Source organism: Saccopteryx bilineata, chromosome 3, assembly GCF_036850765.1.
Source record: "Saccopteryx bilineata isolate mSacBil1 chromosome 3, mSacBil1_pri_phased_curated, whole genome shotgun sequence".
NCBI classification, from domain to species: domain Eukaryota; kingdom Metazoa; phylum Chordata; class Mammalia; order Chiroptera; family Emballonuridae; genus Saccopteryx; species Saccopteryx bilineata.
In genome coordinates this window covers 165,442,909-165,468,333 of record NC_089492.1, presented here as the reverse complement: position 1 = coordinate 165,468,333, position 25,425 = coordinate 165,442,909, and the positions used below count along the sequence as shown (strand labels likewise).

The 25,425-nt window shown below is 45.7% G+C and overlaps 2 protein-coding genes across 14 annotated transcripts in view; one reads left to right on the top strand and one right to left on the bottom strand.

Annotated features, from left to right (window-relative positions):
• TTF2 (transcription termination factor 2) overlaps nucleotides 1-8,330 on the top strand; it is a 48,716-nt gene extending 40,386 nt beyond the window's left edge. For 4 of the 8 annotated variants that reach the window (XM_066268171.1, XM_066268169.1, XM_066268166.1 and 1 more), the window contains 5 exons: nucleotides 384-442; nucleotides 2,306-2,456; nucleotides 3,173-3,255; nucleotides 4,538-4,612; nucleotides 7,379-8,329. In XM_066268171.1, coding sequence (XP_066124268.1) covers nucleotides 384-442; nucleotides 2,306-2,456; nucleotides 3,173-3,255; nucleotides 4,538-4,612; nucleotides 7,379-7,523 — 513 coding nt within the window. In that variant the 3' untranslated portion in view covers nucleotides 7,524-8,329. Of the gene's footprint in view, nucleotides 1-383; nucleotides 443-2,305; nucleotides 2,457-3,172; nucleotides 3,256-4,537; nucleotides 4,613-7,378 lie in introns of all 8 variants that reach the window. The other 4 variants (XM_066268170.1, XM_066268168.1, XM_066268174.1 and 1 more) reach the window with 2 other exon arrangements.
• TRIM45 (tripartite motif containing 45) lies at nucleotides 3,342-25,050 on the bottom strand. Of its 6 annotated transcripts, none has more exons than XM_066268183.1 (7): nucleotides 24,907-25,050; nucleotides 23,756-24,101; nucleotides 21,373-22,106; nucleotides 19,887-20,016; nucleotides 18,982-19,096; nucleotides 17,070-17,196; nucleotides 13,186-15,492 (listed from the first exon to the last, which is right to left on the bottom strand). In XM_066268183.1, the coding sequence occupies exons 2-7, from the start codon at nucleotides 23,929-23,931 to the stop codon at nucleotides 15,344-15,346; spliced, it is 1,431 nt and encodes a 476-aa protein (XP_066124280.1). In that variant the 5' UTR covers nucleotides 23,932-24,101; nucleotides 24,907-25,050; the 3' UTR covers nucleotides 13,186-15,343. The 6 variants fall into 6 exon arrangements, with proteins under 6 accessions (XP_066124276.1, XP_066124280.1, XP_066124278.1 ...); XM_066268181.1 differs by lacking the exon at nucleotides 24,907-25,050 and adding an exon at nucleotides 24,754-24,858; XM_066268184.1 differs by lacking the exon at nucleotides 24,907-25,050 and adding an exon at nucleotides 24,463-24,551.
• Between the last annotated feature and the right edge of the window lie 375 nt (nucleotides 25,051-25,425).

The following is a 25,425-nucleotide window of genomic DNA, read 5'->3' as shown; positions in this document are numbered from 1 at the left end:
CCCAGCTGTGGGGATCGCTGTGAGGAGCTTGGCTGCTTCTTCCTAAGTGGGAAGCCACTCAGCGGGCTTCGGCCAGCAGAGGGAAGTGACAAACAGGTTTTATTTTATTTCATTTTTTAGTTATTTAGAAATTATATTTAATGGGGTGACATTGGTCCATAGGAACACATAGGTTTCAGGTGAACATCTCTATAGCATGTGAAAATTCATTGCTTTGTGTGCCTATCACCGAGAGTCAGACCACTTTCCAGCTGGCAGCAGAAAGGAAAGTGGAGTAACGGAGGGTCAGATGAGGGAACAGGCCATCCAGGGGACTGCTGCTCAGGCGAGGGGTAATGGCGAAAAGTGCTTGAACCTGCATGTGTTCACGTGACCTTTTCCAGATTTCATCCCTGTTGGCAGAGTTGGAGGAAATTCGAAGAAATTCAGAGTCCCAAAAAAGGTAAATGTGTTATTTCATTATCCAAGTAGTGCTTGCAATGAAGCAAGGGAATTTGGTATTGCTGATAGTTATACATCTTAGCTTTTTATCTTGATTTATATTTTCTAGAGATAGAGACAGGAAGAAAGAGAGAAGCATCAGCTCATAGTTGTAGCACTTAAGTTGTTCATTGATTGCTTTTCATACATGCCTTGACCGGGGGGCTCCAGCAGAGCCAGTGACCCCTTGCTCAGGGCAGCAACCTTGATCATGTCTATGATCCCACACTCACGTTGGCAACCCCATGCTCAACCTCGGGGTTTCGAACCAGGGACCTCTGCATCTTAGGTTGATGCTCTGTCCACTGTGCCACTACCGGTCAAGCACTAAATCTTAGCATTTTATACCAAGGACCTTGAGTCATGCTCAGCAGAAAGCTCTGAGGTTACAGCACAACTTCCCTGTGATTTCTAATTAAAATACTTGTGGTACTGATTGAAAGGAAATTCTTAGAGGATCAGAGTAAGCTAAGCCTCTGAAGAAATATTTAAAAGTAAAGACATAGCTAAAGAAAAGCAAGGGAGCAACTGAGAAAAGGAAAGGAGAGCCTGACCAGGCGGTGGCGCAGTGGATAGAGCGTCGGACTGGGATGCAGAGGACCCAGGTTCGAGACCCTGAGGTCGCCAGCTTGAGCGTGGGCTCATCTGGTTTGAGCAAAATCCCACCAGCTTGAACCCAAGGTCACTGGCTCCAGCAAGGGGTTACTCGGTCTGCTGAAGACCCACGGTCAAGGCATATATGAGAAAGCAATCAATGAACAACTAAGGTGTTGCAACACACAGTGAAAAACTAATGATTGATGCTTCTCATCTCTCTGTTCCTGTGTCTGTTCCTATCTATCCCTCTCTCTGACTCTGTCTCTGTAAAAAAAAAAGGGGGGGGGAAGGAGAGCCGTGTGCGCAGACGTAGGGTTCCTAAGCATGGTGCATGGGGGCAGGAGGTCCATTTGTTGTTTTAACTTACACGTATGTTATAATCTATGTTGTATATTTGAAATATTTTGGCCTAAAAACTTAAAACTCTCATTAAAACAGCATGGTGGGAATTGGGTGAGGGGTGTAGAAAAGTCCTAGCAGCTTTTTTAGTATGACTGGCAAAGGGAGGGTGGCCTATGTCCCTATTCTGCAGTACCACAGCTCCTCTGGGTAAACACTGGACCCCCAAATGGCAGGAGGCTGCAGTGCTTACTTTAGTCACTTTGTCCTTAATACCGTGTTTCCCCATGTCTAAGATGCACATTTTGTCGAAAAATTGGGGTCTTTAAACTGGTCCCCATGTGTAAAATGCATCTTACACAGTGGTTGTAGATTTTTTTTAACTTGCATTTCCCACTTTTTTGCACAGATTAGGAATTGTATGAATTTAATGATGAATAAAACTGAGTTTAATAACTTTATGTAATATATTTTTCAAATTTCGGGCCCCAAAATTAAGGTGCGTCTTATACATGGGGAAATGCGGTACATCTTTGGCTGGATCCGGAAACAGTGGGGAGCATTATAATCTTTTTAAATGTGTCACTATTTATCCACATGATAACCTTAAAATGTGACCTAAGCCGTGTGCCTTTTCCCCATAGGTTGTAGAAGGAAGGCCTTTTCTCATCCACATTTGACAACTGAACATTAAGGGTAGAAGGGGATAGATGGTAATAGAGGGAGACTTGACTTACACAGTGCAATATTGTGCACCTGAAACCTGTATAACTTTGTTAAATAATGTTAATAAATTCAATTTTTAAAAAGGGGTTATAGGAGCATTACAGCCCTGCAGGTGAGTTTAATCTGCTTGGGGGCTGCTTGTCTGTTGTCCCCTTCCTTCCAGTGTCATTGTCTCCCAGTGGACCAGCATGCTGAAGGTGGTAGCCTGGCATCTGAAGAGGCACAGACTGACCTACGCCACCATCGATGGCTCTGTTAGCCCCAAACAGAGAATGGATTTGGTAGAAGCATTTAACAGCTCCAGGGGCCCTCAGGTACTGGCTGGCCACATTAGAGCTATATAATGAAGAGCAAATTTTTCTTGGTTATACCGAGAATTCTAATGTTGCAGCCAAGTTTAAGTATATTCATAGCTTTGATTCCTCCAGGTCTTTTTAATTTATTAGACATTTACGGGGTACATAACAAAGTATGCAAATACTCTAAAGGGAATAAAATATGAGGGCTAAAAGGAGAGTGAGACTAGAACCGGTGAGGATCAAGAGAATCTTTGTGGAGGAGGCAAGCCTTGAAGAATTGGGGGATTTGGATATGAGGAATATGGGGGAGGCAGAAGAACAAAGTCATCCAATTATGGATAATAAGAACGTGGAAAGCATTAGTGAGTGATAGGCAGGAGGATCAGAGCAGGGGTGGGGGCGGGGATGCAGAGAGTGACGTCATAGAACTGGTTAAAGGGAAGTTTATTGAGCTAGCCACCCCCAGTCCTAGAGTCTAGAGTGTTGTACTGTATTTATGTTTTGGCATGCACACAATGTTCTGAGATTTACTCACTAAAAAAATGTGAAGTGAAAATTTCCTCAAAGGTGAGGCATCTCAGTTTCAAAATAGTGCATTTATGACAGCAGGAGGAGATCTGATAGGAACAAGATTCTTATTTATATTATCTTGAACTTGAACCTGAGACAGAAGGAGAGGCAAATTATGAGACCAAATTTGCATGAAGGTAACGGTGTGCTTTCTTTTGAAGGTTATGTTGATTTCTCTTTTGGCTGGAGGTATTGGTCTAAACCTGACGGGAGGAAACCATCTTTTTCTTCTGGATATGCACTGGTAATGATTCTGGATTTTTCTTGATTTGTGACAGCACAGCAGGGAACCCCCAGCCAGAAGAACAGTAGGGTCTATCTGATGTTTACTGTGCTCTTTCTGTGTTAGGGAGATGCTGCTATGCTTATGTGTATAGATGCAGCTCTAAATCTAAACAGGGTATAGGGCTAGTTGTCAGCCCCGAATTTCTGGGAAATCAAGGCTTCAAATGCTACTGAAAATTGTCCAGTCACTTTCTTGTTACTAACATTTGTCTCCATGGAGACTAGGAGCAGGGCTTTTCCTCCTGGTTAAGAGCTACATCCCTCAGTTCTAACTCTTCAAATACTGTATTTCAGACATATTTGTTGACATCCAGGCAACTCTCAATCCTGTAAAAGAGGGAGCAGTTACTCTAAAAGGAAAAGAGGAAAGAATTTTCTAATTATGTTAGGAATACATTTAACATGATTCACTTGGCTTCCCGTGTGGTGTCAATACCAGGAGCATAATAGCGCCTTTCCTGGAAATTAGCTAAGTTCCCAGTTATACTCGTCAGGGATTGCTGCACATCAGTCTGATTCTCCAGGCAGCCCATGGGCATGAGCAGGCCAGCCTGCTGCTGTCGTCCTACAGAATGTGCTCAGGTCCTTCTTGGGCTCCCCGAGATGTGAGGGAGGGGGACAGACTGGGAGTTTCGTTATTTTCTGAAGTGGAGAACTACTATCTAAGATTTAAGGTGGTAAGAAGAGAGACTACTTTGGAATTGAGAATCAGAATCTATTAAGAAGGAAACAAATTGTCTCTTAAGTTGAATCAAGAATATGAAAGTCGAGAAAGGTATTTGAGATCAGCAGCTCTCGTGTTTCCGAGTAGCAGGGGGTTGAGGGCCGAGGGCAGAGGACTTGCCCAAGATCACCCAGGTAGTTAGTGACCAAGTTTGAATGTCGGTTTTACAGTGGTGAACTGATGATAGTGCTGTGTCACTATTAGCATTGACCCCAGTGTCTCAGAGGGCAGGAAAATATCTGACACTAAACTTTCTGAGGCCAGTATTACCTTGGACAGAGATCTGCAAACTTTTTCTGTAAATCTTTTAAGGCTTTGTGGGCTACATAAGTCTCTGCTGCATATTCTTCATTGTGAGGTTTTGTTTGTTTTTACAATACAACCCTTTAAAAATGTAACAGCCAATTTTAGCTAAAGAGCTATACCAAAGACAGGCTGTGGGCTGGATTTGCCTGTGGTGTTGGCCACCACTGGCCTAGGATGTCAGCGCCTTTGGGCTTTATCTCTCTCCTACCAGGAATCCATCACTTGAAGATCAAGCTTGTGACCGAATTTACCGAGTAGGACAGCAGAAAGATGTTGTCATACACAAGTAAGTAAATGTCTCCCAGGACATAGGACCCTTTCCACGTTCTGCTTTCGTCAAGTCTTTCTTGGGTAGTGATTTCATAGAATTTAAAGTATTTGGTGCTCACTCTACTAATGATGCTCCTGAGGCATCTTCTCTGTTGCTCACAGTTAGGATGGGAACTCAGGCCATGTAGGGTGACCTTGGAGTTGGCCTCCATAAAGGTGGCACAGGTTTGTCTAGGATGCTGAGCCTTGCCTCAGGCCAGACGGCTGTGAAAGGACCCCCCGCCCCCCCTCTCAAACTTTTATTTTGACATAATTTCAGACATATAAAAAAAGAATGTAAGGATTGATACAAAAGAATGATATAAAAAATTCCTGTGTACACATGCTTGGCTGTGTGTGTATATCACACGTGCAAACATTTTTCTGGACCGTTTGAGAGTAAGTTGAAGGCATGATGCTTATTTACCTCTAAACATTTTAGTGTGCATTTCCTAAAAATAAGGACATGTTCTCACATAACCATATTAAAATGATCAAGATTGGGTCATTAACAATGATATAATACTACCACCTGAGCTATGGACTTCATTCTATTTTGCCACTTGTCTCAATGGTGTCCTCAGCAAAAGCCTAGTTCCTGCGTAGCATTCTGTTGTCATGACTCTTCTGTCTTTTATCTGGAACAATATCTCAGTGTTTTTTGTTTTATGGCACTGACATTTCTGAAGAGCACAAGCCAGTAATTTTGCAGAATATTCCTGTATTCGGGACACTCTTCTCTTTAAAAATAATGAAAGCTACCTTGATGCTACAGTCCACGCTATCTGTGGCCCCCGTGACCTCCTGCTTCATCTCCTGAGGGATGAGAAATCACTGCCTGTCTTTACGTGCTCACTGCCATCCATTCCTCAACTGTTACCAGTGGACTTTCCCGCTGGCCTTTCACCGCAGTTGCTCTTGCTAAGGGGCTCCAGTGAATTCCAAACTTTGCCAAGTACAGTGATCCAGTTAGTGTTCCTGTCTTCAGTTCTCTCCTCATTCCGGTTCACCTCCCTTAGGAACCCTGTCTGTTCCAGTAACTCCAGACTGTCTTCAGTTCCAGGATCCCCCAAATTTCTGACCTAGATATCCAATTCCTGCTTAATCTCTGAATCTGGCCACATACTCAACCATTATTGATTCATTCTTGCATTCATCTCATTCAATCCATAAAGAAAGCTAGGACCTATCGAGCACGCACTGTGGAGTAAGTACTATTATGTATTCCAGGGACTCAAAATGTCACAAACTGAAATTGTGTCTTCCTACCATCTCAGCTATTTATTCTTCAGAATTCCTTATCTTTGTGAAGACTTCACTGTTCAATCAGAGAGCCAGAAACTGGACTCCTCCCTTCTTCTCACTTTTTACCTACCCAGTGATAATACCAATGCTAAAAAATTAATTTTTTTCTCTAAATGTTTCTTATAACCATCCCTTCTTTCCCAGCCCACTGTTCCTTCTCTCTTTCTAAATTTCTTAGCACAACAACAAAGCTACTCATGATCTGGCCCTCACCAACTGCTTGAGCTTTTGCCATTATAATGCAGCGGGGTGGAGTCCTAGCTTTCGCCCTGGCTGGACTGGATGACTTGGTCTTCCTCCAACATACTGTGTTCTAAACCTCAGCCACGGTTTTCCATGCCTTCCCACTCCAGGTGATGCCCTCCCCACTCTTCCCTCGGCGAACCCTCATTTACCCGCCAGGTCACACGTGCAGGGTGAGCTCTTCGGTACAGCTTTCCCCCCAGCACTCCAGACTGATTGCTGCCTGCTCCTTTGCACTCTGGACATGTTTCCACTTTCTGGTGGTATTATTATTGTTGCTTTGTTGCTTATTTTTATCTCTCTCTCTCTCTCTCTCTCTCTCTCTCGTGTTCTCTTTGAGGGCAAGATTATGTAAATCTCTCCAGAACTACACTTCATGAAGCACAGGGGTTGTCAACCCTTTTACACCTACCGCCCACTTTTGTATCTTTGTTAGTAGTAAAATTTTCTAACCGCCCACCAGTTCCACAGTCATGGTGATTTATAAAGTAGGGAAGTAACTTTACTTTATAAAATTTATTAAAGCAGTTACAGCAAGTTAAAGCATATAATAATAATTACTTACCAAGTACTTTATGTCGGATTTTTGCTAAGTTTGGCAGAATAAATCTTTATAAAGCAACTTACTATAGTTAAATCTATCTTTTTATTTATACTTTGGTTGCTCTGTTACCGCCCACCATGAAAGCTGGAACGCCCCCTAGTGGGCGGTAGGGACCAGGTTGACTACCACTGAAGTAGTACATAGTATACAGTGGATGCTTAATCAATAGCGGGTTAGTGGTGGAATGACAACACTGGCATTTCCTTCATTTGTAAAACTTGTTTTCAATGTGGACTGAAAGAAGATACTGTTTTAAAGCAGCACATGTACTTAGCAGGAACTTGATGAGCTTCATGCATTCTGACCACATCAAGACAGCACTTTGTTGTGGAAGCTGAGTCTGCACTTTTTTGGATAGGGTTATCTTGCTTATTTTGGCATTTGCTTCAGAAAGAAATAAGAAAAACTAATTTGAGTCACATCATTTTAAATGGGTATATATTTAGTCCAAGCTGTTTGAATTGCCTAAATATAGAGTTCTTAACCAAACCTGACAAAGCTTAAATAAAACTAAAGCTTAAATAGAAGTCTGAACATGTTATTAGAAATGCCACTTTGGGTTTCTGTTTGTTTGCTTGTCTGTTTTTTTAGATTTGTTTGTGAGGAAACAGTGGAGGAGAAGATCTTGCAGCTTCAAGAAAAAAAGAAAGATTTGGCCAAACAGGTTCTATCCATATCTGGAGAATTAGTTACCAAGCTCACCTTGGCTGACCTCAAAGTCCTTTTTGGCATCTAACTTCCTGTTTATAGAGCTCAGAATGGCTCCACCATTGGTTTGTATTAGGATTTGGGAGCGCGACTTCCCATAGTCCTTTATGCTCTTGGCATTCCATTTCACCATTGAGCCTTATGCCCTCCTCACGGGAGGCAGTCTTATCCCCAGAATTGAGGATCAGTTGTCATGTTAACCAGTTGGTCAGTCAACCATGTTAATCAATAAACTTATTTAATGAGGGACATACAAACCAATAAATGACTTCAGATAAAAGAAAATGTTTCAGGGCTAGAAAATTTTGGAAAACTACTCTGGGAGAGTTGTGCGTAAGCTTCGGTAAAAACTCTGCAGCCTTTCTCCTCTCAACTGACGGGAACCTTGTGTCAGTACCTTTTCTAACAGGCTCTGTCCCATCTCTTCTCTCCCGCCATGAGGTCACTCCTCTAACTACTCTATGGGCCGTGCAGAGAGTGGACCCTACGGTCCTTCTCCCTCAGATGACCTCAAGGAGGTGCTTTGTACATAAAGAGCTGTTTACTATTTATGTCGTATCATTTAGTAGTAGGTGTCTTATCATTTAGTGGTATAGCATATAGCATAGTATCATAACTTAATATTTGTATCATTTTTATAGTATTTTTTACAAATTTACTGTATTTGTAGCATTTAGTATTAATGTTTCATTTAGTATTGTTGTAACATTTAGTCTTTGCACTATTGCATCATTTAGCATTGGTATTGTTCTGGGTAGAATCTAATGGTTTGACAGAATAAGAGAGATAATGCTGTGTTCACTAAACCTGTTTGCTTTTCCTCCTGGGCACCCAGAGAGACTACATTTCCCCATCTTTACTGCATTTACACAGGTCATATTACTGAGTTCTCACCAAGGGAATGAGGACAGAAATGATCTAAGCCGTTTTGTATCCTTCCTGTAAAACTTTGCAAATGATTCTTCAGGCTGTGTCTCCTCTCATTGGGCCCCCAGATGCAGAAGTACTGGTGGAAGACCACAAGGCCTGAGAGAGCCGTGCGGCCTCTAGATTAGGGATTGGTACCCCGTTTTGGGCCACTGGCCCTTTTGGTTTTGGAATGACTGGACGAAAAGCCTTCCCCAGGTGTGCCTCCCTGCCCACCCCAGCTCACCCACATTGGACTATGACATGGTCAAGAAGTAATTTTTTTTTAAGCTACTGGATTTTGGGGTTGTTTATGTAGCAATTAGTAACTAATACAAACTCGTAAGACTTTTATACTTAGGAAAACTATTCAGATTTCTTCTCGTTAGCATTCATCTCCAGAACACTTTACTCTGTTGACTTAAGCTAGGGAGAACTGTAGTTCTTCCTAGGTAGTGCTGTTACCCTCCTTTGAGTGAGGAGTAGGAAACGAAATCCTTTGTTAACCCAGTCATGCTATGGACTGGGCACTGGGGCCTGTTTAAGCAAAGATGCCTTCGAAGGACGAGATCTGAAGGCCTACAGAGGTAGGCCTCTTCCTATCAAGACAGTTGGTTTGATAGGAAGATTTTGGTGTAGAACTTAGACTAGTCCATTTCCAGGTTCACCTTAGCTGAGTGAGGATATAACCTTGGAAAAATCCTTAACTCCTCTACATTTAGGTTTCCACATTTGTAAGGTGGGCATTGTTTTCAGAACTCCGCAGCTACAGTGATAAAATCAGGAAATGAAGGACATAAGATTATCCTTGAGAGTTAGGCTGTACAATGCACCAGGGCAAAGATAAGTGTCACCTGAGAAGCAGTGGCTCCTAGGCCAGCTAGACAGTACAAACCCTGCCTCTGCCACTTGCTGATTGTCTGATATTAGGCTAGTTACAGATTCCCTGAGCATCTCCATTCTTTTATCTGTAAGATGTGTGGATTATCATATATCTCATTCTGCTCCACTGGGAATTCAGTAACAAATATGCCTGCTGTAACCCATTTGCCTGGATAGACAGTGGTTCATGTCAGTCAGAAAGTGCGTTAGATGAGCCCTGTCGGTGTCGGTTCCAACACTAGTTAAGAGAGAAGAGATGGTAACTTTGAAGTTCAAGTATTCTTGCTTTTAGTTTGGAGAGGGCTGAAGGGATTATAGCCTGCGGTATTTGCAGAGTCCATAGACAAATGTAAGATTCTTTCTGGCATCATAAGCAGTTTCTCTAGTGTTCCTTGTTCTAATGCTAAGCTAGCAAAGCCACCTGTGTCTTGGATAAGTGCTTCTATAACAGTGAGGTGCTGTTGATTTGAGGTGGATACAGCAAAAGTTGGAACCACTGTCCTGATAGCATGAAATGTACTACACATGCATCCTTCAGTCCTAGCCTTGGGGTGAGACTTTGTCATGGATTAATATAAGTGGCATTCTGGTGACTATTTCAGACTTATGTTCATTTTAGTTACTGTCTTTTTAAAAAAAATTATTAATTTTTAGAGACGGAGGGAAGAGAGAGAAATATCAATTTCCTGTTCCACTTATTTATGCATTCATTGGTTGATTCTTGTATGCACCCTGACTAGGGATTGAATCTACAACCTAGGTGTATCAGGGCAACACTCTTACCAATTGAGCAACCCAGCCAGGGCCACTGTGAGGGATTTAAGGTCTGGGCATGACAAGGGGGCCTCTGTACCCTCTAGCAATGGGCCACATCCCACAGTGTAGTGGCCTGATTGAGGCGCTGCCCTGAGTTCAGTGTCAGCCCACCTCCTCTGTGTGACACCACACTGTCAGGTTTCCCTGTTCCCTCTGCCCACCTACTTCACCATTCTTAGGCAAGGACAGAGGGAGCTCATTGCTTTGTAAAGCCTGACATGCTTTGCAAACACTGGTGTTACTGCTATGGGCCAGGCCAGGGCACATGAGAATCAACAGCAGCATGGGTGCAGCTGAAAGAGTGAGATGGTGAACATCTCTCACCAGAGTGCAGCGCTGCTGGGCACCCAGTTCACAGGGTGTTCCTGATGTGACAGAATTGCCTTCATGGAAGCTTCATACTTTGACTTCTCTTTAATGGTGCTAGTTAAAATGGCATTCATTGTGCTTGCCATGACTGGGTGGAATCCTGTCCCTTCAAAAACCCCACTGAGGACTCCTGTTGTCATGCAGTCATTATGGACACCAGTAGATAGGATGGTATCTTTGTAAGGCGTGAACTATTTCTCTAGCAGTTGTGATTTAGAATGGCTACATAGGAACACGGCATGGTTTCCTCTCTGTTTCTTGCCCAATGAAGTGGCTTTCAGCAGGGCTCGTGGGTGAGGCCAGATTCTCCTGCACTAATAGGAAGACCGTGGAGATGCCAGCACTCAGTGTGGCCTTTCTGGTCATTTGAAATCTTGTCGTCTGCTGTAATGCCTTGAGAGAATTAGGTTTACAAAGTGGGATACTGGACTATTTCCTATGCAGCATCTAGCCCTAGGAAAAGACAATTAAAAAGTATACCTATAGTCAGAAAGTGAGTTATAGCAGGAATTTAGAATTCCTAGGCCTATACCCTAGATTTAAATGTTTTCAAAAATAAAAGTGAAGTTAGGGTCAGGTATAGTACCTAGTTCCCCAGGATTCAGTAGCTAGGAGACAAAGCCTCCCCCCTAGGGACGGAACAGGGGACGCAGACTTACAGCCACACAATGTCTTTACTAGCTTGAGTCTTTCTTCCCAGAACCCTTAGCTGAATCTGAGTGTAGGTAGAGATATATATGAAAGGAAAGATTCGAAGAATACTTTTACTGCTTAATTATTTATAAATTAATTAAAAAGTATAAATGTGCCAGGCACTGCTGGGCATTGGCAATATAAAACCGAAACCAATCCCTGTCCTGAGGCTTGCAGTCTAGGAGGAGAGACAGGCGTTACTTGAATCCTCACGCGTGACTAGGAGGTGGCGATGGTGAGGAGCGCCACAGTGGAGGGGCTGTGTAGCAGGGAGGGCTAAGAGCAGCGGTCTGACCTGGTATGAAGACTTCTTTGAGGACATGAGGAAGGAAATGGAATCAACATGTAGAAAGTAACAAGGCCAAGAGTGAAATACTACTTTGTATATTCTGCTTGTAATTAGCATTCACTTCACCCAACTACCTCTTAACTGAGACTAACTTAACACACAGGTATATATCCTCAGGAGTAAAGCTGAGTGACTCGCATTTGCGAGATTAGAGAAGGATGGGTGGGCTGACAGGTAAATGTATATGTTTGCTATCCAAGCCAGGCAAGGTGTTTATCCTGTTATAGCCTCTCAGAGGATGCAGCCTGCAATTGTGGCTCTTTTTTCTTCCCCATTACAGCAGAGGTGTAACATATCAGTGGTACCCAACCTTTTTTGGGCCACGGACCGGTTTAATATCAGAAAATATTTTTACGGACCGGCCTTTAGGGTGGGACGGATAAATGTATCACGTGACCGAGACAAATGTCAAGAGTGAGTCTTAGACGGATGTAACAGAGGGAATCTGGTCTTTTTTTTTTTTTTTTGCTGAAGTTGGAAACGGGGAGGCAGTCAGACAGAGTCCCGCATGCGCCCGACTGGGATCCACCCAGCATGCCCACCAGGGGGCGATGCTCTGCCCATCTGGGCCGTTGCTCTGTTGTGACCAGAGCCATTCTAGCGCCTGAGGCAGAGGCCATGGAGCCATCCTCAGTGCCCGGGCCAACTTTGCTCCAATGGAGCCTCGGCTGCGGGAGGGGAAGAGAGAGACAGAAAAAAAGGAGAGGGGGAGGGTTGGAGAAGCAGATGGGCGCTTCTCCTGTGTGCCCTGGCTGGGAATTGAACCCGGGACTCCCAGGCTCCACCACTGAGCCAACAGGCCCACGCTCCACCACTGAGCCAACAGGCCAGGGCCGGAATCTGGTCATTTTTTAAAAACAAAACATTGTTCAGACTTAAATATAAATAAAACGGAAATAATGTAAGTTATTTATTCTTTCTTTGCGGACCGGTACCAAATGGCCCACGGACCGGTAGCAGTCCGTGGCCTGGAGGTTGGGGACCACTGACTTATAACTGCATCATGTTGATGCTTCAGTGCTCCCTACTCAAAGGTGATTTCTGAAGTACTTTGCTACCCTGGGGTCAATTCCTGAATCCTCAGTGTTGCAGAGTTTTGGGCTCTGCAGATTACTCTTACTTTCTGGCAGAGCAGTTAAATCAAATGGAGTTTAGATTCCACTGTAGCACAGGCCCAGGAATAGGGGCCCCCACCACCACTTTTACAAACTTTCTTAATATTTGTAATGAAACTGTTGCCATTAATATTGCTTAAAGGCTGGGGCATTTGCCAAAACCTAGATATTTTATAGAAGTTTTTTGTTGCTCATCTACAATAGTTATCTAATTACTGAAATCTTTTTCTGATTGAAACATGTAGGCTTTTTATCTTTATTTTATGAAATCTTGATTTGTTAAAAAACGTGTGGCGGGACGGGGTAGGGTGGGGAAATTATGTAAATACAGTAAGTTTCTTCACGGTGAGCAATTCCCTAGATGTCTGAGGTCATTAGAAAACTCAGAGCTGGTTCCTAAGGTGCATTTAATTTATCCAGCTAGTTCTAGAGAAGGCGGAGACTTTTTCTAAGTGGTATATTTGGTTAAATGACAAATATTGGAGTTTGGTGGAAGAGAAGTCTGGCTTATAGAAACATACCAAGGACATCCAAACTAAAAATTCTACCAGTTAGATTTTTATTCTCAACAAAATATTGATTAAGCCTCTACTGTGTGCCAGGAACAACACATACAGGGACAGTATACATAGTAGTTAATAAAGGCCAAATCTCTGCCTTCATAGAGCTTATAGCCTAGTAGGAGGACAGACAGTAGACAGATGAATGTATGTGTACACGGTGATGAAGCCCAGTAAGGGTGAGATGGTAGGGCGAGGGCTGCTGTTTTACAGGGCACTTAAGGACCTCTGCAGGAAGGTATCTGACAAAATAGAGACCTAAGGAAAAGGAGTGGATTGTGTGGGCGCCTGTGAGAAGAGCATTCCAGGTGGAGGGGTGAGGAGGCTGCAAGACAGAAAGTAGTACTCAGAGTTCAAGGAGCGCCAGGCAGGCCGGCTGGGCTGGAACAGGAGAAGAGCAGGTCAGGCAGGGTCTTACATGCTGATGTTAGGACTGGCTTTCCTCTGAGCATGATGGGAGGCCATTGGAAGGTGTTGGGCAGAAGAGTGTCATGACCTGAAGTGTTTAGAAAGGACCTTTCTGACTGGAGAATAGACCAGAGGAGGGAGCTGGAGAGCAGTGCTCAGCAGACGTACTTGGAAGGGACGGCTGATAGGATCAGCCCGTGGTAAAGACAGTATGTCCTGGTGCGCAAGAGAAGGGTCAGAGCAGTGGATTCCACGGCCTATGAGAGTGGATTTGAATCTCCTTTGAGGAGGTGGAGAACACCGCAGAAGCAGTTGGGCCATACAGGCAGGTGGACAGTGGGCATTGAAATTTGGTAGTTGTTTCAGACATTCTAAATTTGAGGTGCCTGTGATATATCCAAGTGTAAATACTAAGTAAGATATTGGATATAATCCTTTGGAATGCAGAGCTGGAGATTAATTTGGAAGCCTCCAGTGTATAAATGACATTCAAGTCACGAGAGGATGGGAACATCTGGGAATGGGGAGTAACAGAAATGAAGAACTGACCCTGGAGCTTTCCAGTGTGTGCAGACAGGCCAGGCCAGGAGGGGCCAGCAGAGAAGACAGAGGGCAGGTCCCTGACACAGGAGGAGTGAGAAGAGCAATGTCACCAAAACCAAAGGAAAAACAGGTTTCTGTAGGGGCATGTTGGCGTGCACTTCCAGCACCAGCAACGCTCTTCCGGTTCTAACAGCCGAGTAGGCTCACTCTTCAGAGTCAAAGCTTCTACTTAACTTCTAGGTACACAGACAAAAGTGAAGACTGTTCTCTACAAAACAAACAAGTGTTGAGAGAGCTGAGGATGGGGCTACCTAGATGGCCTGGCATGAGCAGAATTGCAGTAAATGTGTGAGGTTCTATTTCTTTCTTTTTTGTGACAGAGACAGAGAGGGGGACAGATAGGGACAGACAGGAAGGGAGAGAGAGGAGAAGCATCAGTTCTACGTTGCGGCTACTTAGTTGTTCATTGATCAATTTCTCCTATGTGCCTTGACCGTGGGGCTACAGCGACCGAGGGACCCCTTGCCTAAGCTGGTGAGCCTTGCTCAAACCAGATGAGGCCATGCTCAAGCTGAGGACCTTGGGTCTCGAACCTGGGTCCTTCACATCTGTCCACTGCGCCACCACCTGGTCAGGCAAGGTTATATTTCAACATCACTCCCCTTGTTTACTAACTACCTGCGTGCCCTTACCAAGTAGTAGCCTTAGGCTCGGGGGGTTCACATGAACAAGGCATAGAAGGGGAAGAGGCGACTTCCACCTAAACAGCTGGATCACATCATAATCCATTAAAATGTGCTCGTGAAAGGAGGTTTTTATTTCTGAGGAAAATATCTATATAAAATGTAACTCAGGAAGAAATAAAAAGGGTTAATTATCAAAAAGTAGTAAGGACCCTAACTATCCCCACAATCTCTAGGTTGAAAGGCATAGATACCTCCATAACCGTACAAAAAGGAGACAGCCTCTTTTGGTACAGAAAGAACACTGCCAACCCATTGCTGAGTGAAATGTAGTCGTGTGGTCTTTTGTGCTCAGCTGTCCACACGTACAATCAGTGAGCAACTCACAAAGTACTTGAGCTTGAGAGTATAGATAAGGCACTTTTGTTTTTAATTCTGCCAATTTCTTCAGAGTTAAGGCCTGGGGTTGTCTGGTAGCCTGAAGTTGTGCTGGCTACAGCTTTAGCAGGCTGACCAGGAAACGCTCAGAGTGCCACGGTCCTGAGCAGACTCCTTGCCGTGCTCTGCCCACCTGTCCACGTGCATTCTGACTTCTCAGTAAACTTCCCACAGCATGACCAGTGGGGGCGGCCTGGGTGGCCTTTGTGTCCATGGCCACAGCCCAGGAACCCACCTGCGTGGTACAAAGAGGACAGGGAGGAACACCATCAGAGTGAAGTCCAAGTGGTTACCATGGAAATTAAAGCTCCTGGCAGCATTTAGACTCCTGGATGTGAAAACATCTAATAAAAATTCGGTAAGAGGAACAACCTATCAATGCCTCTAGTCAGGAGGACTCGGGACTGATGACAGCAAATGAATTAAGGTGAACTAAAGTTCTGAGAAGAGGGTTATTTTAACACTGCTAACTCAAGGAGATGAACTGGTTTGGATTTTAACAAATAAAACGAAAGATAAATAAATTTGCACTCGGAGTGTAAATAAAAAAGTATTGTATTTCCCCATGTATAAGATGCACCGTTTTCCAAAAATTTGGGGGTCTAAAAATTGAGTGCATTTTATACAGTGGTTGAAGTTTTTTTACTTGCATTTCCTGCTTTTTTGCACTTGGTTTTGTGCTCTTTGTTGAAGACAGTGATTCGTTAGGCACAAATGAGGATAAGCTAATGGATGGGAGTTTTGACAGTGATGAGGAGTTGTATGAATTTTATGATGAATAAAACTTGAGTTCAATAACTTTATGTAATACTTTTTTTTGTTGTTACCAAAATTCAGGCCCCAAAATTAAGGTGCATCTTCTACATGGGGAAATACGTGAAGTATTTATACCAAAGGGTACAAAAGCCTTGCTTATGGCCCACCATCAGAGAAGGACATATTAGAATACTTTAAAAAAATAATTAGGGCCCTGGCCAGTTGGCTCAGCGGTGGAGCATCGGCCTGGCATGCTGGGGACCCAGGTTCGATTCCCAGCCAGGGCACATAGGAGAAGCGCCCATTTGCTTCTCCACCCCCCCCCTTCCTCTCTCTCTCTCTCTTCCCCACCCGCAGCCAGGGCTCCATTGGAGCAAAGATGGCCTGGGCGCTGGGGATGGCTCCTTGGCCTCTGCCCCAGGCGCTGGAGTGGCTCTGGTCATGGCAGAGGCAGAGCGACGCCCGGAGGGGCAGAGCATCGCCCCCTGGTGGGCAGAGCGTCGCCCCTGGTGGGCGTGCCGGGTGGATCCCGGTTGGGCGCATGCAGGAGTCTGTCTGACTGTCTCTCCCCGTTTCCAGCTTCAGAAAAATACAAAAAAAATAATAATAATTAGGTCTTGCCTGAGCTGACTCTCCTCCCCCTAACAAGAGAGCTAGACCTGGTTCAGTTGGTTTAATCATCTACTCCCCCATCCCTGCCTTGTCTGGAACTTCTTTAACCTTTTCAAAGGAACAGGACAGGCAACATTTTTATACTGTGGGGATGCTGGGAAGGGAGAAACAGGACACCAAGTGACCGGGTAGAAGCACAGGGCTCATGGGATTGATGAACTGTTTCAAAACTAAAAAAGCTCGGAACTTGTAAGCTTGCTGTTTCAGTGTTCAGAACAAAGAAACTACACGCAAGTTTTGGAACTGTGGTACTTATATCCATAGACTATATTCTTACAAAGTCTAAATCAGAATATCCTAAACCAAGTGTCTGCAGTAGCTGATTCCCACTGCTGGGAGGCAGCCCAGATGGGGAGGACTCTCAAGAGTGACTGGCACCCCTACCTGGCATGGTGCCCCCGCAGGCACAGCGAGCAGTTTTCTGGCCTCCACTGGAGCAGAATGTGCAGCAGTGAAACATGCCTTGGTGTGAGCGGTGCCTCTTCCTCACGGTCACAGTGAACGGCGAGCCCTTCAGTATTCAGACCAAGAGCAAAGAACAGCAACTTATGTAGGAGTCAGCAGAGATATGCTGAGCATCTCATGTGCTAAACGGAGTGTATGTCACAGGGCCTGCCCTTACATGGACAAGGACAGCAGGAGGGAAACACAGGACAGTAACTATCTGGGTGCTCAGCTGGATGGGGCCAGATAGAGTCCCTGCTAGCACCCAGACCACGTGACACTAGTAAACCCCATCTATTCTTTCCTGTAACTGACTGGTTTCTGCTCTGTTGCTGAGGAACCTCAGGGGTAATTAGAACGCTATAACCACAAGGCTAGGACAGCCATGGTCCTGTCTCCAGTTTCTCAGCCACACACCTCCCCTCATATACTGAGCTACCTCCTTCCCTTCTACCCTTCCATCCTGGACATACCTGTTTACCCACCTATTTGTTCTGGGACAGTGAAGAGATTCGCAAGGGAGAAGAGTTAAAAGTGGTTAATAATTCTCAAATTAGAAGCTTCTACCTGTCCCATTTCCTTCCAGGTAATTCCCATTCTCCAGTTTCTAGCCTATGTTAAACAATATTTAATAAGTGTGACTATGTGCTTCTCCCTGTATGAGCCATGCAGCCCGTGAAAGCACAAAGTCGAGAGTCAGTCTGGCACCTTGGAACCTTTTCAGATGTTAAATCTCTGCCTTTTAACTTTACAATCTATTTTTACTTAAAATTTTTTTTTTTATCGATTGATTTCAGACAGAGAGGGGAAGGGAGAAAGAGAAAAAGAAAGAGGGAAGCATTTGTTTGTTGTTCCACCTAGTTGTGTACTCGTTGGCTGCTTCCTGTATGTTCTCTGACTGGAGATCAAACCTATAACCTTGGTGTCTCAGGTGACACTCTAACCTACTGACCTAACAGCTAGGGCCAAGAGAGTTTACAGTCTTTTAAAAACAACTTGGAGTTCAAAAAAAGGGGGGTCAAATTCTGATTTTGCTATGCAGGCACTGTGTATTTTAGCAAGTTTGGTTTCTCATGATGATTTCTATGGCTGAATGGTTTAGAAGAAAAATGAAATAATGTATGTAAAAACACCTAACCCACTCTGGCATACTGTAGTTAGGCAGAGTGGCTAGTGAATAATGAGTCTTCCTAGTTTGCACACCACAGCCTAACATTTCATGACTGCACGGCATCTTCGTGTCCCTGTCAGGGTTGATTTTTCTTTTGGGGAACCTCTGACTACTCCATTGTCAACAGAAAGATTCATAATCTAACCAGAAAGTGTTACACTTGTCGTGGAAGTGGTTTAGTAACCATGGTGACATAAGTATATATGGAAACAGTCGAGTCAGTAGATAAACAGTTGGATGACTAGTGGCTGCGACTGTAAGAAGAGGGTGCAGGTCTCCCAATCGTGCTCCAGTAAGTCCACTGTGGTCACAGTCCGTACAAAGCTAGGCAGCCCTGAGCTAGATGATATTTCTTGAGTGTAGGTTCTTATCTGCTGATAGACTGCCCCCCTGTGATTAAGGCATCTTTTCCCAATTAAGAGTTCCAACAAGCCAACTAGGAGAATGATAAAATATAAGCATAACTGCTGGGAGGGGAAATAAGGCAGGAGAGTTCTTAGAGTCCCCAGCATCCTCTAGTAAGAATAAGTCACAGAATCCAGGCTGTTTCTAAAGGGAAAGGAAGGAGGAAAGAGGAGAATCCTATTCAGTCCTTCTCCACGGCTTATCCTGTGAGAAAGGTCTGCACCCTAAGGGCTGGGGTGGAAGGTGCTCGGAAGCATGCTCACTGGTCTGCCTCACCTGCACGTGCTGCTCTTTAACGCAGACCAACACCGTGTAGATGCCAGGTTCCTTGGGGATGTAGGAAACGCAGTATGTTCCATCCTTGTTATCTTGCACCATCGTTCTGACCAGACTGGATGGAGACAAGGGTTCCAAAAAGCCACTTACTCTCAGCCTGCTTCAGGTGCCCACTATTTCAGGATATAAACTACACCATTAAATTCGGTCTTAATTTTAAATCCCCCCCAAACTGGATACTGCTTCTACTTGTCTCATTAATTTTGCAACATAAAGGAAAGCAATGTAAGTGCTAATTTAGTCAGCTGTTCAGTGACTTCCTTGAAAACGATGTGCTCTCTCTGAATGGCTTCCATTGTGCCTTCCTGCACTCCGTCCTCGCCCTTCCCTCCTCCACTTGCAGGGCCCTGGAACTCGGCTCCCAAGACAGTGCAGTAGCCAAGTGGCCTACATTTTGAGAAGGGCACCTTTCAGTCCAATACTGAATATTTTTCACTCTATTCAGAGAGTGGGATGAAGACAATCAGGGGCAGGTCAGACTTTTGAAAGAGACTTGAATATAGGTATAAAACGCACACAAGAGCCCTGGTCAGATAGCTCAGTTGGTTAAAGCATCATCAAGGTTATAGGTTTGATCCCGGGTCAGGGCACATACAGGAATCAATCAATCAATGAATACATAAATAAGCGGAACAACAAATTGATGTTTCTCTCTCTCTCTCAAGTCAATAAATAAAAATCTAAAAATAAAACCCACACAAAAAAACACATCTGGCCCAGTTGCTCGCGTCCCGTTTTTAGTAGCACCCCGGGGAGGAGGAGAACAACCGCAGTCACACCACTATTGCCAAGGACCTCAGGTTCCAGTTTCACCTTTCCCCACGACGTGACTGCAGAGTACAAACCTGTCTTTTTTATCTTTAGGGACAACTGCGACTTGAATGTTGTCTCCTCCCCTGCCCATGGCTTCTCCCGCTGCATCCTTACAAAGCAGCGTGAAGGAGGCTGTCTGTTTCTCCCGGGCTCTGTGGAGATCTGCAGGAGAGACACACACGGTCCTCATCTTCAAGGCCCATTGCAGAGCTACCTCTCCAGATCAGACACCATCTTGCTTTTACTTGTTAGAACCAAAGGTTGCACTTCCTGTTCACGGTGATCGCCCTGTTCTTTTCCCATCTGCCTCCCAGAGCATACCTCCTGGGAGACTCCTGCTGAGCCTGGCCCTCTCCGCCAGCAGCTGCTTTTGGATCACAGAATCCTGGACCTTTAACTTCAACCCTGTGGAAGCTCTGAAAATACTCCAGATTGGCCTAGATATTTAGAGAAGAAAATCTCTAGACCCTGTGAGGGAAGCTGATAACCCAAAACTGCCATCTCTTAGCTGCAGATACTGTTAGAATAGGTTTGGACTCCCTGTTCTGAGATCCTCCACAATGCAATAGCTCAGGGCAAAGTGTTGGGATATTCAATAGTAAGGACACAATAGATACTTTAAAAAGATTACTTAGAGCTCTTGCCTGAGTTGACACTCCATTCTCAAGAAAAGAGCCAGACCTGGTTCAGTTAATCATCCACTCCTCCCTCCCTACAGCTCCTAGTCAGCAGTCAGATGAAACAGGGCTTTGTAACCTGTCCAGGTGTTCATGAACTACTGTGAGGTCTACGGAGAGGCTTATGAAGGGTCTAAGAGTCTCCTAAAACTGCCCAAGGTCGTGGGTGTTTCTTAGGGAAAGATCGTTCTCAAAGGGAGCTGTGACCTCCAAACAGTTAACCAATTCCTGTGCCAGAGGACTGATGTATGACATACATGTGTGAATAATATGCTTCCTTTAGAATAGGACACTGTGGTCAAATGATACGGTACCCCTCGCGCCCCCCCCCCCCCCCATTGAATGAAATGCCTACCATATTCTTTTAAATGTCAATGGTATGGGGCTTATGTGAATCAAAAACGACAGAGAAGAAAGTAAACCATGATCTCCTCCTCATTCCTCTGAGACCCTCTTCAGAACTTGACCTGGGAGTCAGGGCCTGCGTGCTCCTCCCTGGACACTCAGGACCTCGCTCTGCCCTGATGCTTGTTACCTCCTAGGGGCACTGTCTCAGTTCTGTCTTCTGATGGAAAAAGTGTGATCCTTGAGTTCCCTGATAGTTACTACATTTATCAGCTGGAAAAGGATCAAGCCTTATGCCTGCAAGGGATATTAACTATACCCTGACCAGAACAAATCAGAAAGAAAAGGGCAAGGGAGAGGTCACTGCCCTTTAACAAACTGGTCAGTAGGGAGCTCTTCCTAGCTGAATGAAGGCCTAGCTGAAAAAGCCACAAATCTTTAAAAACGATGTCCCTGTCCTCTGCCCTCTCAATGCCAGTAGGCAGTGCCTTCCTACCTTCTCCTTGAAGGACACATTTGGCTGGGTCGACCTCTTTGGTATTGATGGCCCCATAAACTTCATAGCCACGGCACTGGCCTGCTTTCTCCTGAGGAGAGAAGCATATCTTATTGTTTACTCTGGGGTGGGCACTGTATTCAACTTGGTTCAGCTTCGTGAGCCTCTCCACTACCACCCCCTTGGTGAGGAGGATCTCCAAGTCAGAGCCACTGGTCAACAGGTACTCGGTGAACTCCACTCCAGTGCGCATGTCTGCCAGCAGCTGCTCCAGCTGTGCCTTCTGCAGCTGTAGGGAGTTCTCCTTCTGGACCCGTATGTCTTCCAGCTGCTTCAGCAGCTTGTCTCGATGCTCCTCAATGGCCTTGATGTAGCCTTCAGAGAATGTTCGGACATCGGCTGCCACGGCCTCCACTCGTTGCTGGAGGGCACTGTTTGTCTCTTTGATCTGTTGCAGGGCTTCTTCCAGGGCATCCAGGTGGGGCTGGGTGCCTCTGAGGAGCTCCCGCACAGAGTCCCCATGCTTGTGGATCACATTGCTGGTGAAGTCACAGGGGTGATCCCGGTGCTCACCCACCACGCAATCACGGCACACTGGCTGGTCACAGAGCTCACAGAACAGCCTCAGCTCCTCCGCAGGGTGAGTAGGACACAGAATGGCTTTCCCAATCTGGCTGTAGCCTTTCAAGTCTTTTAGGTCCACCATGGTATGGTAAGTCGTTTTCTTCTGCCGCCTAGGGGTAAGTAGAGTCAGGAACAAGACATTAGGGAACCATTCTAGTTGGGAAAAACAGTCCAGCAGTTTTAAGACCATGGGCTCCAAAGTCAAACAAACCTGAGTTCACCTCTTTGCTCTACCCTCCTACCAACTACATGATCCTCTGATTCCAGTTCCACCTCTGTGCAGTGGGGATAGTACTTACCTGAAAGGGCTGTTATACAAATTAAATGATAGTAAACTAAGGCTTTCTGGCTTACAACACTAAGTCTACATTGTGGAACTTTTCTCAAAGAATTAAATTGGCAAGTTTAGACAAGAGCCATTGCCTACTCCTCCAGCAGGCTAGAGGTGAGAACAAGGTGAAAACCCAGCACCAAGAGACAGAAACCGTGCCAGCTGGCATAGCAGTGAATCCCAGGCAATTAAAAAGCAGCTAGCTGGCTTTGCCAAAACCTCCCTCTGCTTTTACCTAAGATTTTAGTAGAGCATTTCCTTTGGCTGGTGTCTGTGTCATCCAAAGCGTCAAGCAAGAATTTTCCTCAACAGGTTATCAACATTAGAAAGAGTGAAATCAATGGATAGAATCAAAGCTCTTAATTCCTGTTTTCTGTAGCCCTCTAAAGATTCAGGGAGATCCCTAGGAAACCATGGTGACTGTTACAGTAACTTGAACTTACATGCCTGTCCGGCACCAGATGAGTGGCTGTAGAGAAAATAGGGTCAGCTGTTTAGCTGGCAGCAAAGCAATTACAGTTCCAAGTTAAAAATAGAAAGACTAAAGACTACTAACTTGTTCTGTGGGTGAGTCCAGAGAATAAATGGAAGGCAGAACTTAAAAACTACTTAAGGCTAATTCTAAAACCTTGGCTATTTTATATTCTGATGTCCTGGAATGGAGGAGGGGCTTGAGAAGGGATGAAGATTCATATGACAAACTGTTCACCAAATGCCATAAAAGACCATCTGCACCCCAAGGAGCACCTACACCTTACCAAGCTCCACAGTGACTCTAGGGTACAAGAAAAAGGCTGAGGTGGGGCGCTGCCAATCTCCTTATGCTGGGAAGGCAGCATAGATTAGTAGAAAGAGAATGTACATCTGGATTTAAAATTCAGTTTTGTTATATACTTACCAGCTCTGGGACCTTGGCAAGTCACATATTACTGAGCTTGTTTCCTCAATAAATACAGGTGGAAACAGTGCTTACTTTTCTATAAAGAGTGCAAGGATCAGATGAGATCAAGGCAGGGGCTATGGTATTTATTCTCCTGTTTCTCCAGCACCTGCTATGATGATTATCTAGTACAAAAAGGACTGATGATCTGAGGACACTGTGAATGTGCTTGCAAACTGAAAAGGACTTTGCAAGCCTTGACACTACACTGCTTACAAAAATTAGGGGATATTTCAAAATGAATATGAAGCACTGAAATATCCTCTAATTGTTGTGGGCAGTTTATCATTACAAAGGGTAGTATATAAGGCTGCAAAAGTTAACTACCCTTCTAGAGTATTTGCTATCACATCGTAGATTGCACTTTGACCTTCCATGGTACTTCAGAAAGTTTGCCTTTCCATCTGCTCACCAAGGAGGGATGTCTCTGTCTCAACACCTTTGTGTACTGTTCTTAAGCCACACAGGTTGGGGTATCCCACCTTTACCTATGCGCCTGGCAGCAGAAATGGCAGAGATTGGCTTTGCAGGTCTGACACCTCTTCTCCACTTCCCTGTCGCTGCACAGGTCACACACCAGACCCTGGCCTTCCCCATGCAGACTCTCCAGCATCACATCATTCATGGCCAGGTGGTCTATGGTTAAAGCCTCCACTCCACCCATGGGAAGGTCCACCTGGGTGTCACATACTGGACAGAGGATGCCGATCTGCGGTTGCAGACCGTGGGGCTTGAGTTCCTGGAATATTGACCCCTTAGAGCTGGTGTCAGAGTCTCCCCTGCGGGTGTCCACTATGCAGAAGGGTTCCAGCTGCTCCAGACACGTGGTACAAACTGTAAGCAAACAAGGCAACAACCTGGGGGCTTTGAAGAGCCCCATGCACGAAGGGCAGTGAGTCTTGCCTGAGTTCCCAGGGGCAGTTCCACTGGGGACTTTGTCCACGAAGCCCAGTAGCGGCTTCTTTTCTGACATATTCCCCACTTTTAGACCCAGTATTAGAAAAGGACCTGGGTAGTTATGTAATGAAGTAGGTGACTATGCCCACCCAAAGAAAAACTTGGCAGAACTTGAACAGAGACCATGGGGACTCACTCTTCAGCAGTTCAAAGGGCAAAGGGGGAGAAGGGGGCTCCTCAAAGGAACCACTCACGGATCTGCTCAGGAGGGCCCCCTCCTTTCCATGGCATCCCATACCAGACACCCCCACGCCGTCTTCTGTTCCCCCAAGTCCTCCCCGGAAGCACTTCCAGGTCTAGGTCTCGAGCTAGTCCTGTGGTCTCCTCCTGGACCCCTGCACCTCTCCCGCCCTCCACTACCACCCCCCTCCCGCCGCCCGCCCCACTGGTCCCGCGCCAGACACGTGACAAGTGCCACCCTCGCCCCCGCGTGATGAGGTAGAGGGCCTCCCGCTCCTTCCCCCAACCCGGCCCTCTAGGGAGGGCACGCGGCAAGCGAAGATGCTGCGAGTCCCAACCGGACCCTCACTTGTCACCGTCCTCCCAGGTCTCGCCCCAAGGTGCCGAAAGGGTAGGGTCCCAGCCCGAGTGTACTCAGACAAGGCCAATCACCGTCCGAGAGGGGCTGTCCTCGCCGCTGAGGGCCCCGCCCTCCAGAGTGACACTACCAGCAACCAATAACCTTTGGCGATTCCACATCTTCGCCTGTCCACTCAGGCCGGGAGGGGAGAAACAAACTAAGAGCCGGAGGCGGGGCGGAGGGTGGAAAAGAGCAAGGAGGAGAGTGAGCGGCATAGTAGAGCCAGCGTCACCATTTTACGACGACTGTCCCTCTCTTTATCTCTGGTGACCAAAAAAGCCAGAGGACCACTTATAGAGCGCGCTGATATGCCTCGGGAATGGCCTCTTTTGTGCCCTTGGATTGGTCCCACGAACCAGACTGGACCCTCTTATTGGTGGGCGAGCTGTCAGTCAGCCCGGGGCATGCTGGGAGTTGTAGGACGAGATTCTGCTCAGGAGGGTGTGAGCCTGCGGCTTTCTCCTCAGGCCTAGGTGACGACGTCGAGGACTTGCGGCTCGCTAGCACCTGGAGCTTTCCAGGACTATGGGCCTCAGGCCTTGGTTCTGGGACCCATTGAGCCGAGGACTGGCAAGGAGGCCCGCGTTCGGCCAGTGCCAGGAGCTCGCGATTCCCTGGAGC